This window comes from Pongo abelii, chromosome 1, assembly GCF_028885655.2.
Source record: "Pongo abelii isolate AG06213 chromosome 1, NHGRI_mPonAbe1-v2.0_pri, whole genome shotgun sequence".
NCBI classification, from domain to species: Eukaryota; Metazoa; Chordata; class Mammalia; order Primates; family Hominidae; genus Pongo; species Pongo abelii.
In genome coordinates, this window is record NC_071985.2 from 5,900,541 (window position 1) to 5,914,818 (window position 14,278).

The window sequence follows — 14,278 nt, forward strand, 5'->3', positions numbered from 1 at the left end:
GATTGCTTGAGCCCAGGAATTCAAGACCAACCTGGATGGCATAGTGAGACCCCATCTACAAAAAATTTAAAAATTAGCAGGGTGTGGTAGCACAAGCCTGTAGTCCCAGCTACCGAGGAGGCTGAGGTGGGAGAATCACCTGAGCCTGAGAGGTCGAGGCTTCAGAATGAGATGTGGTCCATGCCACTGCACTCCATCTTGGGTGACAGAGCGAGACCCTGTCTCAGAAAGAACCCCAAAAACGAAACCCCCACAAAACCCAAAATCATTCAGATTCTTTTTGAAAAATACTACGTGATTCTTACTGAATGACTAACTGGATGAAAATTTCTTTTTTTCCGTGGACACATTCTTTCTCATTGATTCTTGCATTGGAGAAAATGTGTCTGTGACTGTCTTCATCTGAAGACAGAGTCTGATAATTTTGCATATGCTGTCAGCTTTATCACCATTATCATAGTCTAGAATCCCGCTGTCGCTTGTATTTATCTTATAATTATGAAATATCTTCCTGTCTGTTTTCTTCTCTTTGCCTTTATGAATGTTAAATCAGAAATTCTGAATTTTCAACTGTGCTCTTTAATAGGTGAAAAAAGAAACCCCAAAATGTATAAAGATTATATCTCCAGATGTCTTTTATATCTTCTTGGAAAGATGAGGAATATTTTGGCCACTGCAGTAAGATAACTAAAGAATGATGAAATAGTGATTTATTTCACTATTGCATCATGCTTCTAGGTCTGTGCTTTTCACTACAGTAGCCACTAACCATGTGTGCCTGTTGAGCCCTTGAAATGTGGAGTAGTCTAAATTTTAAAGACATAGTACCAAAAAAAGAAAAAAAAAGAATGTGAAATATCTTGTTAGTTTTTATATTGGTACTTTACTGAAATGGTACTATTTTGGATATATTAGGTGAAACGTATAATATATTATTAAAACTAATCTCACCTCTATCTTGTTTCCTTTTTTATATGCCCACTAGAAAATATAATTTGGCCAGGCACGGTGGCTCACACCTATAATCCCAGCATTTTGGGAGGCCAAAGTGGGCATATCATTTGAGCCCAGGAGTTTGAGATCAGCCTGGGCAACATAGGGAGACCTTGTCTCTACAAAAAATACACAAAAATTAGCTGGGCATGGTGGCATGCACCTGTAGTCCAGCTACTCAGGAGGCTGAGGTAGGAAAATCACCTGAGCCCAGGAAATCAAGGCTGCAGTGCACCATGACTGCACCACCGCGACCCTGAAAGAGAGAGAGAGAGAAAAGAAAGAAAATATAATAGTAAATGTGGCTTACGATTTTTTTTGTTGGTTATTGCTTCTGTTATTCTTTTGTCTTATTATTTGGATCACTTTTAGCGTTGTTTGGAATAATTGATGAGTAAATATTAAATAGTTGCTAGGATGATAAAATAGCAGAATTTCAACATATCAGAAAAATAAGATCACTGAAACCTTATAATGTATCTCAGATTCCTAAAGGGATCCAAAGGACCCATATGAGAATTCCAAACTAAATTGAGTTTTATTCTATTTTCTTAAAGTAAATTTTCTTCTTCTTCTTTATAATAATTCCAAAAATAAAAGTAATGAGATGTCAATGCTTACACATAGACAGAATTTCTCAAAAAGCTAAAACTGGGTTGAGCAAACCCTGATGGCATATTAACAGTTAAATATTTTACCCTTTGTGGTTTGCCAGCTTTAGATTAGGAGCTTTTCTTGGCACCATTTTTAGGAACTATTCTAAGTGCCTAAATTCATCTTGGCAGCACTGGGTTCTTTGTGTGTTACCAGTAAGAGAGATAAAAGGCTTAGTATAAGATCATTTATGAGCCTACAGGTTGTGTGGCACATCTTATGATACTCAGGCTGTATTAGCCACCATATGATATGTGCTTTTAACTCTCAGATTTGAGAATTTGCTTATCTGAAATGTAAGAATTAATACCTCATATGTAACCTAACATCTTTTTTTATTTCCTTGTAGACTTTTGTGAATGATGTAAGGATTCCGGAACAGACTTATATCACCTTGAAACTTGAAGATAAGCTGAGATTTGGATATGATATCCTTAAATGGTTTTATGTACTTATTAAATTTATTCAAATATGTTTACTCTGGTGTAAATTAACATTTTTAAAACAATTCACAATATAGATATCCCAGAATTTCTATTTATTGGGTGCATTCCTATACTAAAATACATATATATTTTTAGTTATTATGCCTGTTCCTAAAAATAATCATGGAAAAGTTGGTGGACTCAGCTTTTTTTTTTCCTCTCTATTTGTATAGTTTCAGCATCAGTCTCACTGAAGTGCTATTGCATATATAATTTGAGCATCAAAGAATGTAACTGGGGAGAGGACAGGGGAATGTTTAATTTTAGTCCAGCCTAGGGATTGCTTTCAGGTGGAACATGATGCATGAATCAGCCTCCTGGGATGAATGTAAGAATTTAAACCTACTTTTCCTTCCATCCCTCCAGTTAACTGTTTTATGCATCACAGCTATACTGCCTATTAAATTCAAACTTTTCAATATCCTGTGTCTTCTAAGACCTACGCTCTCTGATTAATCCACATTATGCATTTAGTGTGTATTTAAAATTCTTATGTTTAAAATTAGGAATCTAATAATTGAACAAGGACATGACTGTATTAAACTGCATGGGGCAGCATGAAGAATCTGTAGTGAAGGGAAGGAGCATGATTGCAGAAGAAGAAAGACATTTCCATTCATAGTAGGCAAGAAGCTTTGTAAAAAGGATTTATGTACGTTTAATTAAAATACACCTATTCCACATTATGCTGAAGGTTTTTTTTTTTGAGTTTTAGTTTTTTGGAATTACTACCTTTATCGGGACTTTGGTAATAAAGAATGTATTAAGCATAGCAATTTGGGTGGACTTTTGTCACTGTAGCAGAAAAAGCATAGTCTCAGCAAAAAAGAGTAGATGCTCAAAGTAGATGTATTAACACTATAAAAGTGTTCCTTGACATTTACGAGAAATAGTCCAGGTGCTGTGGCTCACACCTGTAATCCCAGCACATCGGGAGGCCGAGGCGGGCGGATCACGAGGTCAGGAGTTCGAGACCAGCCTGACCAACATGGTGAAACCCCGTCTCTACTAAAAATACAAAAAAATTTTAAAATAAGCAGTCATGGTGGCACGCACCTGTAATCCCAGCTACTCCAGAGGCTGAGGCAGGAGAATCGCTTGAACCCAGGAGGCGGAGGTTGCAGTGAGCCAAGATCACACTACTGCACTCTAGCCTGGGCAACAGAGAGAGACTCCATCACCAAAAAAAAAAAAAAAAATGCGAAAAATAATATTACAGTTTTTTAAATTTTAAATCTAAAAGTTTTGTAGGATACTTTATAATGTTCACACTTGTAGAGCCAGAGGAATAAACAAAAAGCCAAACCATTAAATAGTAATGCTTGTATATATTTTAAGTCTTTAAAAAAAAATGCTTCACGCAAAATAATTAAGAATTGGCATTAAAGCCTTAATGAATGGGTGTCATTTTCTACCAGCCTAAGTTTCATCAAGAACAAATACAAGTATATTTTGAATTTAGATACCTCCTTTAATCCATTTGGCATCAACTGTTTCAAATCATGAGAAAATACTAGAAAATTCAAGTTTTAGTAAAACTCTGTCAACTTTGAATTTTATATCAAGAAGAAACTATTGAGCAAAAAACCTCATGCTTTTACACATAGTATACTATTTTCTTAACAGCAAACAGACATTTTGCTCTTATGTACCAGCTCATAATATGTCTGTCTAAAATTGTTGGTACAGATGTTTTGTCCCAAATACTTAGTGTTGAGCCATAACTACTGTCTGGATGCCCAGAGGAGGCTCATATAATTTTATTATTTTAAAATAGCATCTGTTAACCAGGCACGGTGGCTCACGCCTGTAATCCCAGCACGTGGGGAGGCTGAGGCAGGCGGATCATGAGGTCAGGAGGTCGAGACCATCCTGGCTAACACAATGAAACCCCATCTCTACTAAAAATACAAAAAATTGGCCGGGCATGGTGGCGGGCGCCTGTAGTCCCAGTAACTCAGGAGGCTGAGGTAGGAGAATGGTGTGAACCCGGGAGGCGGAGCTTGCAGTGAGCCGAGATCGTGCCACTGTACTCCAGCCTGGGCAACAGAGTGAGACTCCGTCTCAAAAAAAAAAGGTATCTGTTATGGTGGCAGAAATTGTATTATATACGTAATTTTAAAAGCAGATTTTATGTATTTACTTGTTTCTGTATTTAGCTATACTAGATTGAAGACATTTTTGTACTTTATTCTAATTAAAATTAATCTTAATAGGCAGTCTATAAACTGCTATACTTTGTAGAGGAAAACTATTTTAATTAAAATGCTATAGCAGGCCGGGCGCAGTGGCTCACACCTGTAATCCCAGCACTTTGGGAGGCCAAAGTGGGCAGATCAGTTGAGGTCAGGAGTTCAAGACCAGCCAGACCAACATGGCGAAATCCCGTCTCTACCAAAAAATACAAAAACTAGCCAGGCATGGTGGCAGGTGCCTGTAATCCCAGCTACTCAGGAGGCTGAGGTAGGGAGAATTGGTTGAACCTGGGAGGCGGAGGTTGCAGTGAGCCGAGATCGTGCCACTGCACTGCAGCCTGGGTGACAGAGGAAGACTCCGTCTAAAATAAATAAATAAATGAAATAAAATGCTACATCAATAGAAGGAGCAATTTAACATGGATTGAGACTAGAATTAGGCAACATAAGTCTTTTTTGTAACTGGAGAAATAAGTGATTTGGAAAAGCACATACTCAGTGAAATATACAAGCTTTTAAAATGACTGTAAACTCATAAGGAGTACTAAAATGCTGCAGTAATCAAGAAAAACTTCAAAAAGTGGTAATAAATCTTCAGGTAGCCAAAAATGAGGCTGATAAGGAAACCTAAGTTTATTCATTTCCTAATTATTTATTAAATGTCTCCTATGTGCCAGGCATAGTCCCAGTGGTTTGGGAAATATAATTGTGAATAAAATGGATCATAATCACTGTCCTCCTGTAGCCTACACTTTAATGGGGTTGAAGGGACTGACAGCACACACTAGAAGTGAGGGTATTAGAGGATGGTAAGTTCTATGGAAAAAAGTGAAAGTGGGAGGCAGAGAGCTAGTGTTGGTAAGTGGGAAGTTAGAGTTTTAAAAATAATATTCACGAAGACCTCAATGAGAAGCCAGCACTGGGGCAAAGATGTGAAGAAAGTAAAGAAGTTAGCCATATGGATATATGGAGATATTGTCCTGCAGACAGATGAGGGTATAGTACAAAGGACTTGAAGCAGAGACATGTTTGACATATTGGAGGAATAGCATTTAAAAGCCAGTGTGGTTGGAGCCAGCAAAGAACATGAGTATATTAGGGGTCAGAATATATCAGTTCTTGTAGGACATTATAAGGATTTTGACTTTTATTGTGAGTGAAATGGGTAGTCTTTGGAGGTGCTTTTTTTGTTTTGTTTTGTTTTGTTTTTTTTAAATCAGAGGAGTGATAAATGACATACATCTAAAAAGATCATCTGGCTACTCTTGTTCAAAGAAAACTAAGGGTGGAGCGGGCAGGGGTATGAAAAGAGAGACCAGTTAGGAGGCTATTGCAGTAGTTCAGGTGAGCAATAAAAGAGGTTTGGACCAGGGTGATATATCTGGAAGTAGAAATGAAAGGATTCTGTGTATATTTTGAAGATGTAGCCAATAAAATTTTCTGATTCGACTGGATGTAGAGTAAGAGAAAGAGTCAAGGATGAACCAGAATTTAGGCCTGAGCAATATGAAAAAGGAAGGCATCCTTTTAATAACTGATAGAGAATTCTGTAGGTAGAGCAAGTTTTGTGGAGAAAATGGGAAGAATCATCTCAAAATACTAGCCTTAGGCTTAACCAAGTTTTCACATTTTTCTGTTTTCTATTTGATTTCTGTTACCTTTATTCTAAACTTTTTTCTAGGTAGGAGCTGAGGTCATTCAGTTGAGACCTTTCTTTTCTAATACTGGTGTTTAGAGCTATAAATTTTCCCCCAATTACTACCTTAATGTTTCTAATTTCCTTTTTTATTTTCTTCTTTGAGTCATAGATTATAAGTTTGTTTAGTTTCCAAATATTTGGGGAGTTTTCCAGATATATTTCTGTTACTGATTTCTAATTCCATTTTGCTCAGAGAACATACTTTGTATGTCTCAAATCCTTTTGAATTTATTGAGACTTGTTCTGTGGCCCAGAATATGTTCTATCTTGGTAAATGTTCCATATGTACCTAAAAAGGATATGCATTCTGCTATTTGGGGGTTGGAATGTTCTATAAATGTTAGTTAGGCCAGGTTGGCTTGGTGGGTGTTCAGGTCTGCTGTATTTTACTGATTTATTGTCTTCTTACTCTTTCAATTATTAAGAAAGGGGTATTGAAATCTCAGGCTATAATTACGGGTTCGCCCCCTCCTCCTTGCACAGAACTTTTTGCTTTGTCATTTGCAGCTCTTTTATTAGTTGCATAGACAACCTGGATTATTATGCTATCTTGATGAATTATCCCCCTCTATCATTATGCAATGACCTGCTTTATCCATAATAAGATTCTTTGCTCTGAAATCTAGTTTGTCTTAATATTATAGTTGTTCCAACTTTCTTTTGTCTGTTTATACTTTTAATTTTTACCCTGTTTGTCTTTACATGTAAAGTAGGCAGCATATAGTTGTTCTTACTTTTTTATCTGATATGATAATTTTTGCTTTTATTTGGTGATGTAGGCCATTCACATTTAATGTGATAATTGATGTGGTTAGGTTTAAATCTATCATCTTGAAATTTGTGTCGTGTTTGACCCATTAGTTTTATGTTTTCTTTTTCCCCGTTTCTGATTTCATTTGAGTTATTTGAATAGTTTTTATTATTTCATTTTATCTCCTTTGTTGGCTTATTTGCAGTAATTTTTTGTTGTTGTTTTAGTGGTACCTTTAGGACTTATAATTTGTCTTTAATTTTGAGTTTTATCTTCAAGTAACATTATACCACTTTACATATTGTACAAGAACATTACAACAGTATACTTTCTTTTATCTTGACCTTTGTGCTATGATGTCATATATTTTATTTTTATGTGTGTCACAAACCCCATACTACATTGTTATTAGTAAAAAGTCAATTGTCATTTAAAGAGGTTTAAATAATTTTTAAAATCTTAAAATACATATTTTAAAATACATATTTTTATATCCGTTGTATTTATTTCTAAAACCCATGAACCTTCCATTTCTGGTATTCTTCATCCCTTTGTACAGATCCATATTTTCACATAATGTCAGTTTGTTTCTACCTGATGGACTTCCTTCAACATTTCTTGTACTATGGCTTTGCTGGTGATGAATTCTGTCAGCTTTTATATGTGTAGAAAAGTATTTCATCTTAGTTATTGAAAGATAATATTGGCCGGGCACGGTGGCCCACGCCTATAATCCCAGCACTTTGGGAGGCTGAGGCAAGCAGATCATGAGGTTGGGAGTTTGAGATCAGCCTGGCAAACATGGGGAAGCCCTGTCTCTACTAAAAATACAAAAATTAGCTGGGCGTGGTGGCACACACCTGTAATCCCAGCTACTCGGGATGCTGAGGCAGGAGAATCTCTTGAACTCAGAAGGCAGAGGTTGCAGTGAGCCAAGATTGTACCACTGCACTCCAGCCTGGGCAAAAGAGTGAGACTCCATCTCAAAAAAGAAAAAAAAAAAAAGTTACTATTGCTGGGTATAGAATTCGAAATTGGCTTTTTCTTATTTTTAGCACTTTAAAGATGTTGCTCCACTGTATTCTCACATTATTTTCCTTTGTCCCTGGCTTTGAACTGTTTGATTATGATGTGTCTTGGTGTAGCTTTCTTCTTCTTTCTTTTTTCTTCCTTCTTTCTTCTTCTTTCTTTTTTCTTCCTTCTTCTTCTTTCTTTTTGTTTGTTGTTTTTTTGTTACTCCCTTGGGGTTTGTTGACCTTCTAAAATCCTGTGGCTTTATAGTTTCAATCCAATTTGGAAAAAATCTCCACCATTATTTATTTTAAAATTTGTTCATCTCTTCTGGGTTAATTTCCATTGATTAATTTTTACATTCATAGTAATTTTTTATTAGATGGCGGGCATTGTGAATTTTACTTTGCTGAGTGTTATGTGCATATTTTAGTATTTATAGAAGTATTTTTGAGCATTCTTCTGGAATACAAGTTATTTGGAAACAGTTTTATCACTTTGAGTCTTTCCTTTAAGATTTGTTAGGCTTCTAAGATTATTCTGGGCTAATTATTCCCAACTACTGAGGCAAGACCTCTCTGTATGTATATTCTACTGTGGGGGGGTCAGTAAACTCATGGACCAAATCTGGTCCTCAGGCTGTTTTGTTGGAACATCGCTATGCCCATCTATTAACATATTTCTGTGGCCACTTTTGCTCTACCACTGCAGAGTTGAGTAGCTGAAGCAGAGATCATGTGGCCTGAGAAACCTGAAAGATTTACTATCTGGCCCTTTACAGAAAAAGTTTGCTGACTTGTGCTCTGCCCAGTGACTCATGAATCATGCATGAGGTTTTACAGTCTAGCTGTTGAGAGTAGGTACTATTCCTGGCCCTATGTGTGGGCACTGGGTACTATTATCTCTGATATTTTCCGGAGACTGAAAATCTCTGGAATTCTCTTTCTGTGCAGGCTTCTCTTCAGTCCTCAGTCCTGTGAATTCCAGCAATGTTGATTTGCTTGGACTTTTGACTTCATTTCCATCACAACTCAGGGAGTCTGCCAGGCTCTGTCTGGATTATTCTTCCTCGCAGTGTGACCTAGAAACTTTCACAGGGCAGTGAGTTGGGGCAGTGGTTGGACTCTTGCTTTGTTGCCCTTCTCTCGGAGATCATTGTCTTTTGTTGCCTGATGCCAATTGTCTTGTAAAACATTGTATCATGTGTTTTACCCATCTTTTAGTTGTTTAATGTAGGAGAATAAATCCAATTCTTTTTACTCCATCTTATCCAGAAGACTGAGAAGTTGATTTGGGGCATGTTGAATGTAAAGTTGAATCCAGGGGTGAAGTAGAAGCTGAAGATATGAATATGGGGATTTTTATTATATAAATAATATTTAAAACCGTAAGACTGAATGAGATCATTAAGGGAATGAATATAGCTTGATAAGAGGTTCAAGGACTGACACCTGGTACATTCCAATATTAAGAGATGAGTGAGATTAGGAACCAGTAAAAGAGACTAAGGAGAAACCACTAATGTGCTAGGAGGAAAAGCAGAGTATAGTATGGTTTCCACATTTTGTGGGAAATTATTTACACATTACTTAAACATCTTGAATCACAAGATCCACCCCCTAATCATTTTAATCATATAAGTCATCATAAGTAAGAACCCAGTACCTTCTACTTTAAAATTGTGATTTATATATTTTCCCAAAGAAGTTGTATATTCCTGCGTAATGGCCCACAAAATGATTGGGTTAGTCATATTAGAAACCAGGTTAAAGAAAACTCCAACACATCATGTCATAGCATCTAAAACTATAATTAACCTGTACTTCCAGCACTGTATGTACCACTGTTTGGTGGGCTGTCCAGATAACGGCTGCTGAAATGATCAAGGGGAAGTTAAACGTAAGCAAAAATTAAGAACTTTCATTCACAGAAGTTAAGATTTTTCCTTATTTATGTGGTTGATATCCGTAACAAAACATGAACATATTAATATTTTTCAAATTTCAAAAATAGAGGACATTTCTCAAAGCTTAAAAGAACTAAATTTTAAAAATTAATGGAAATGAGCTTTTTTGGATGAAAAAATGAAGTGATAGAGAAGTTTAAATCAGTTGTTTGAAAACTATGTTTTTAAAGAACAGGATCTTCTACAAGTTGGAAAGATAGTCATCTCCTAAAATAAAATGATACATTTTTTTGAAGGTATAGGCAAAATTAAGCAAATAGATACAATTTTCCCCTTAGAAAGTTTCCTGCTGTTAACTTTCTTTTAAACCCTTATTGTCTCCTAGGACCTACCTTACTAATGCTCTGTGGACTCTAATTTATCATAATTGTATGTTTTGTTATCAATTATTGTTAAGTGAGAGAACATTTCCATATTTTTAATGAAAAGGAAACATTTTTGGGTAACCTTAAGAATTTCTAGGGATAGCCTTACATATTTTTTAAAATCGCATGTATGAAATATATTAATTTTAAAAAATATGTTTTTCTGATCTTTCCTTGTATAAAATAATTTTATTCAAGTATTCTTATTTATCTGACATGATTTTTGAAAGATATGTTTACAGTGATATCTGACACTTCATATTTTAGGTCATACTCCTTGGAATGACTAACGTTGTTTAAAGTTTTGCTGTTTTTTATTTTGTTATTAAAATAAAAGAGTGGGAGGAACCGTATCTAAGAACACGTTACTAGTATTCAGGGGAGTTTCCACAGTCCTACTTTTAGATAAACATTTCTTGAATAAATTGACTTAGGTCAGTACAGGGGGATGGCTTAGAATAGCAATCATAGTTTTATATAAAGAAGTGGAGAAATAACCTGTCAAATTATGTTTTTTAATAAATAAGAATTCAAACTTTTTATAACTTACTGATACCATGCGTTATTCTACCTCAGTTTGTCATTTTTCTTGATTAGCAAGTTAATAGCTACATAGGCCTGCACCACTAAGAAGATGGTAGCCTTGGAGGGAAAAGCTGGGGCTAGAGCAGTCTCCAGATTTCACAGTTACACCAGAGTTCCCAGATGAATTAATGACCCAAACAAGAGGCTTCTTGAGGTCTTCTTCGTTTCCACACACAGAAACATTTTTGGAAGGTAAAATGTTTGAACCTGAGAAGGATGGCTCCTCTCAAGCTTTCCATGACATGAAGAGTGTCTAGGTTTAAAGAGGATACCCCAGATGAGCCCTGGGAAGTTGCCTTCAGGCACTCCCAGGAGGTAAGCTTGAAGCACCCGAAAACCCTCACAACAGGCTGAAATCACTTGTGTTTTCCATGGAAAAAATGGTAATGACTGTCCATTTTTAATGCCTTTTTTCATAGAAAAAGTAGGAATGCTATGAATTTTCTCTAGCTGTTTATGAGTTTTTTGCGGATAAAACAAAGTTACTAGACGGTATTATTATTATATTTAAAGCAAAGTTTTTACCATAATATTGCTTCAGGGAACTCACATCTGTAACCACATCAGATAAAAAGCAATTTTCAGAAAAGAATGAAAAACTTCAATAATATCTGCAGTAGTCGTGCCAGTGTTTTTCTATATTATATATATGTGTTTATATAAAATTCATATTATATAAATATGTGAATGTATGTATACTTATCAAATTCTAGGTTTTTTCTTATAATAGCTTAATCACATTTTTTGTCTTTTTAAAGGAATTTCACTGGCTTTAGGGGACAAGTGATTTTTTGGATACATGGATGAATTGTGCAAGGGTGAAGTCTGGGATTTTAGTGCACCCACCACCTGAGTAGCATACACTGTACCTCAATAGGTAGTTTTTCATCCCTCACCCCGCCTTCTGGCTTCCCCACTTCTGATTATCCAATGTCCATTATGCCACTCTGTATGCCTTTGTGTACCCATAGCTTAGGTCCCACTTGGAAGTGAGGACATGTGGTATTTGGGTTTTTGATTTCTGAGTTACTTTACTTAGAATAATAGCCTTCAGTTCCATACAAGTTGCTGCAAAAGACACTATTTCATTCTTTTTTATGGCTGAGTAGTACTCCATGGTGTATATATACCACATTTTCTTAATCCACTTATCAGCTGATGGGCATTTAGATTGATTCCACATGTTTGCAATTTAGACATTATATTTTATTAAATATACTTAGTTATGAGATGTGTACTTCCATATGTACCAGCAAATATACACCAGTGTGTGAATGTGACAAAAAGGAAAATTTTAATATTTCAAAGGTATAGGAAAAAGCAATGTAGAGTAATAGGAGAGCCCTGGCCTGGGATTCAGTTGACTAGACTCTTGTTTTGGTTTCTGTCCGTCCATTACCCAAGTTCTTTATTTATGAAACAGGAAGGATTAATGGAATTGAACAGAATATTTCCCAAAACTCTTTATATTTACAATTCTGAATTTTTATTATTTTAACAAGTAGAAACCTAGAATAAATACAAGTTTCCTACTTCCCTTATCCTTGGGAAGTCATCTTTTTCCCCCAAGTAGTCATGATAGTTAACAGCTTTCTGCCCTTGAAGTCATGAGTGCTCTGAACTGGTAAGGAATAGAACTTAGTACATGGTTATAAAAGTCCTTTCATTACAGAGTTAAGTAATGGTGGGAAATGTGGCCTCTACTCTTTAGTGAATAGATCTTTTTAATGTACAGAGGCATTGTTCTTTTTGGCTTAATAATGAAGGCATTCATTATATCTAGCACTTGGTTCTAATCTAATCTTGGTATAGAATCCATTGTTTGATAATGTAATATGACCTTGATTGCAGTTCATGGGGAACAATCACGGTTGTGGTTGCTGTAAGGACCCTAATTATAGCATTTCTTTTGCACTTGCAAAATGAACTTCATTTTTATCACTGCTTATGAAGTTTGAGTAATCAAATTCTTTTAGGAATTGCTGTTGGTTAATCATTGAAGAGATATTTCCTTACATTTTTGTGATTAGCTCTCAATATAATTTGATGCATGTACTTTTTCTTTGTAGTTATCTCATATTATTGTTAGTGAAAATTGAAAATGTCTCTGTGCTCTGATTAATTACCCAGTTGTTTGCTTCTTGAGGGCCACCATTACTTAAAATTAGAAAACTTGCTGGATCTTAAGATTTTTAGTATTTTAAAATGAAAATGTTTACATTGGTGACCATATTTTAATATTTAACTATTCAGGAGAAATATAATAATTCTGCTATAATTACCTGTTGAAATAGAACAATTTCTAAATTGCATTTGATGACGATTTTTAGCTCAATTACCAGAAATTTGAGGTTATATTCTTCCTTAGCCCCGTTTACATACAAATCTTTTCACTGTAGTACAAGGAGAAATGAGGGTCCCTGAAGAAGCTCTTAAGGTAACAGTTTTTACTTAACTTCTTTTGCAGATCTACTATTCACTACGGTTGATTTTACTTCTTGATGTTTCACTTCCATTTTTAAATGTTTTATAGCATGAGAAGTTTACCATTCAGCTTCAGTTGTCCCAAAAATCTTCAGAATCAGAATTATCCAAATCTGCAAGTGCCAAAAGCATAGATTCAAAGGTAGCAGACGCTGCTACTGAAGTGCAGCACAAAACTACTGAAGCACTGAAATCCGAGGAAAAAGCCATGGGTAAGCTGGCCTCTCTCGAAAGACCATCTTTATACTTGATCTTGAAGACACTGCATGCTTTGTTCTCAGAAAGTTGGCCATGTCCGTATAAAAATAATTTATAATAGTGATAATTTCAGAGTGTGTTTTAATGCTACCAGTGCTTTCATTAGGAAACATTATAAAACACATAATTATATATAGCAGTTGTATATAGGTGTACTTAATATGTTTAAATGTTTAAAGGAAGTAAATATAGTCATCCTTCAGTATCCATGGGGGACTGGTTTCAGGACTCCCATGAATACCAGAATTCACGATGCTCAAGTTCCTTATGTAAAATGGCATAGTATTTGCACATAACTTGTGCACATCCTCCTGTATACTTTAAATCATCTCTAGATCACTTATAATACCTAATACAATGCATACACCTCACTTCATTTGTTTAATAGTACTTGGCATAAGGCAAATTTAAGTCTTGCATTTTGGAATGTAGTGGAATTTTTTCCCCCAAAACATTTTTCATCTGCAGCTAATTGAACCCATGGATGCAGAACCTACAGATTCAGAGGGTTAACTGTGTAGTTTACCTTATAATATTTTTACTGTTTCATGTTTGTCTGCATTTTCTTCTGCAGCATAACAACGAAAACGAATTAAAAGGAAAATTTTTTAAATCAAATGTGGCTATATCACCATATAATAATTTACAATTGTAGGAACGTTATAAAATGCCTTACATAAATAATCCCATTCAAACAGAAACAAGTTTTTAAATGAATAGGCATTACTGCATTTGCTCAAACAAAAATATGTTCTGTTAAGAGCTAGTTTTTGTGCCCTTGGGCTGAAAAAAATTGGAAAATAGCTACTCGTGAAAATTTACTTTAGCTTTG

General features: G+C 35.4%; 1 protein-coding gene across 31 annotated transcripts in view; it reads left to right on the top strand.

Annotated features, from left to right (window-relative positions):
* The window catches only part of CEP170 (centrosomal protein 170), a 130,383-nt gene that overhangs the window by 40,684 nt on the left and 75,421 nt on the right, over positions 1-14,278 (top strand). For all 31 annotated transcript variants that reach the window (XM_054550172.1, XM_063724399.1, XM_063724385.1 and 28 more), the window contains exons 4-6: positions 1,997-2,075; positions 13,083-13,141; positions 13,238-13,400. In XM_054550172.1, the coding sequence (XP_054406147.1) occupies positions 1,997-2,075; positions 13,083-13,141; positions 13,238-13,400 (301 nt within the window). The remainder of the gene's footprint in view (positions 1-1,996; positions 2,076-13,082; positions 13,142-13,237; positions 13,401-14,278) is intronic.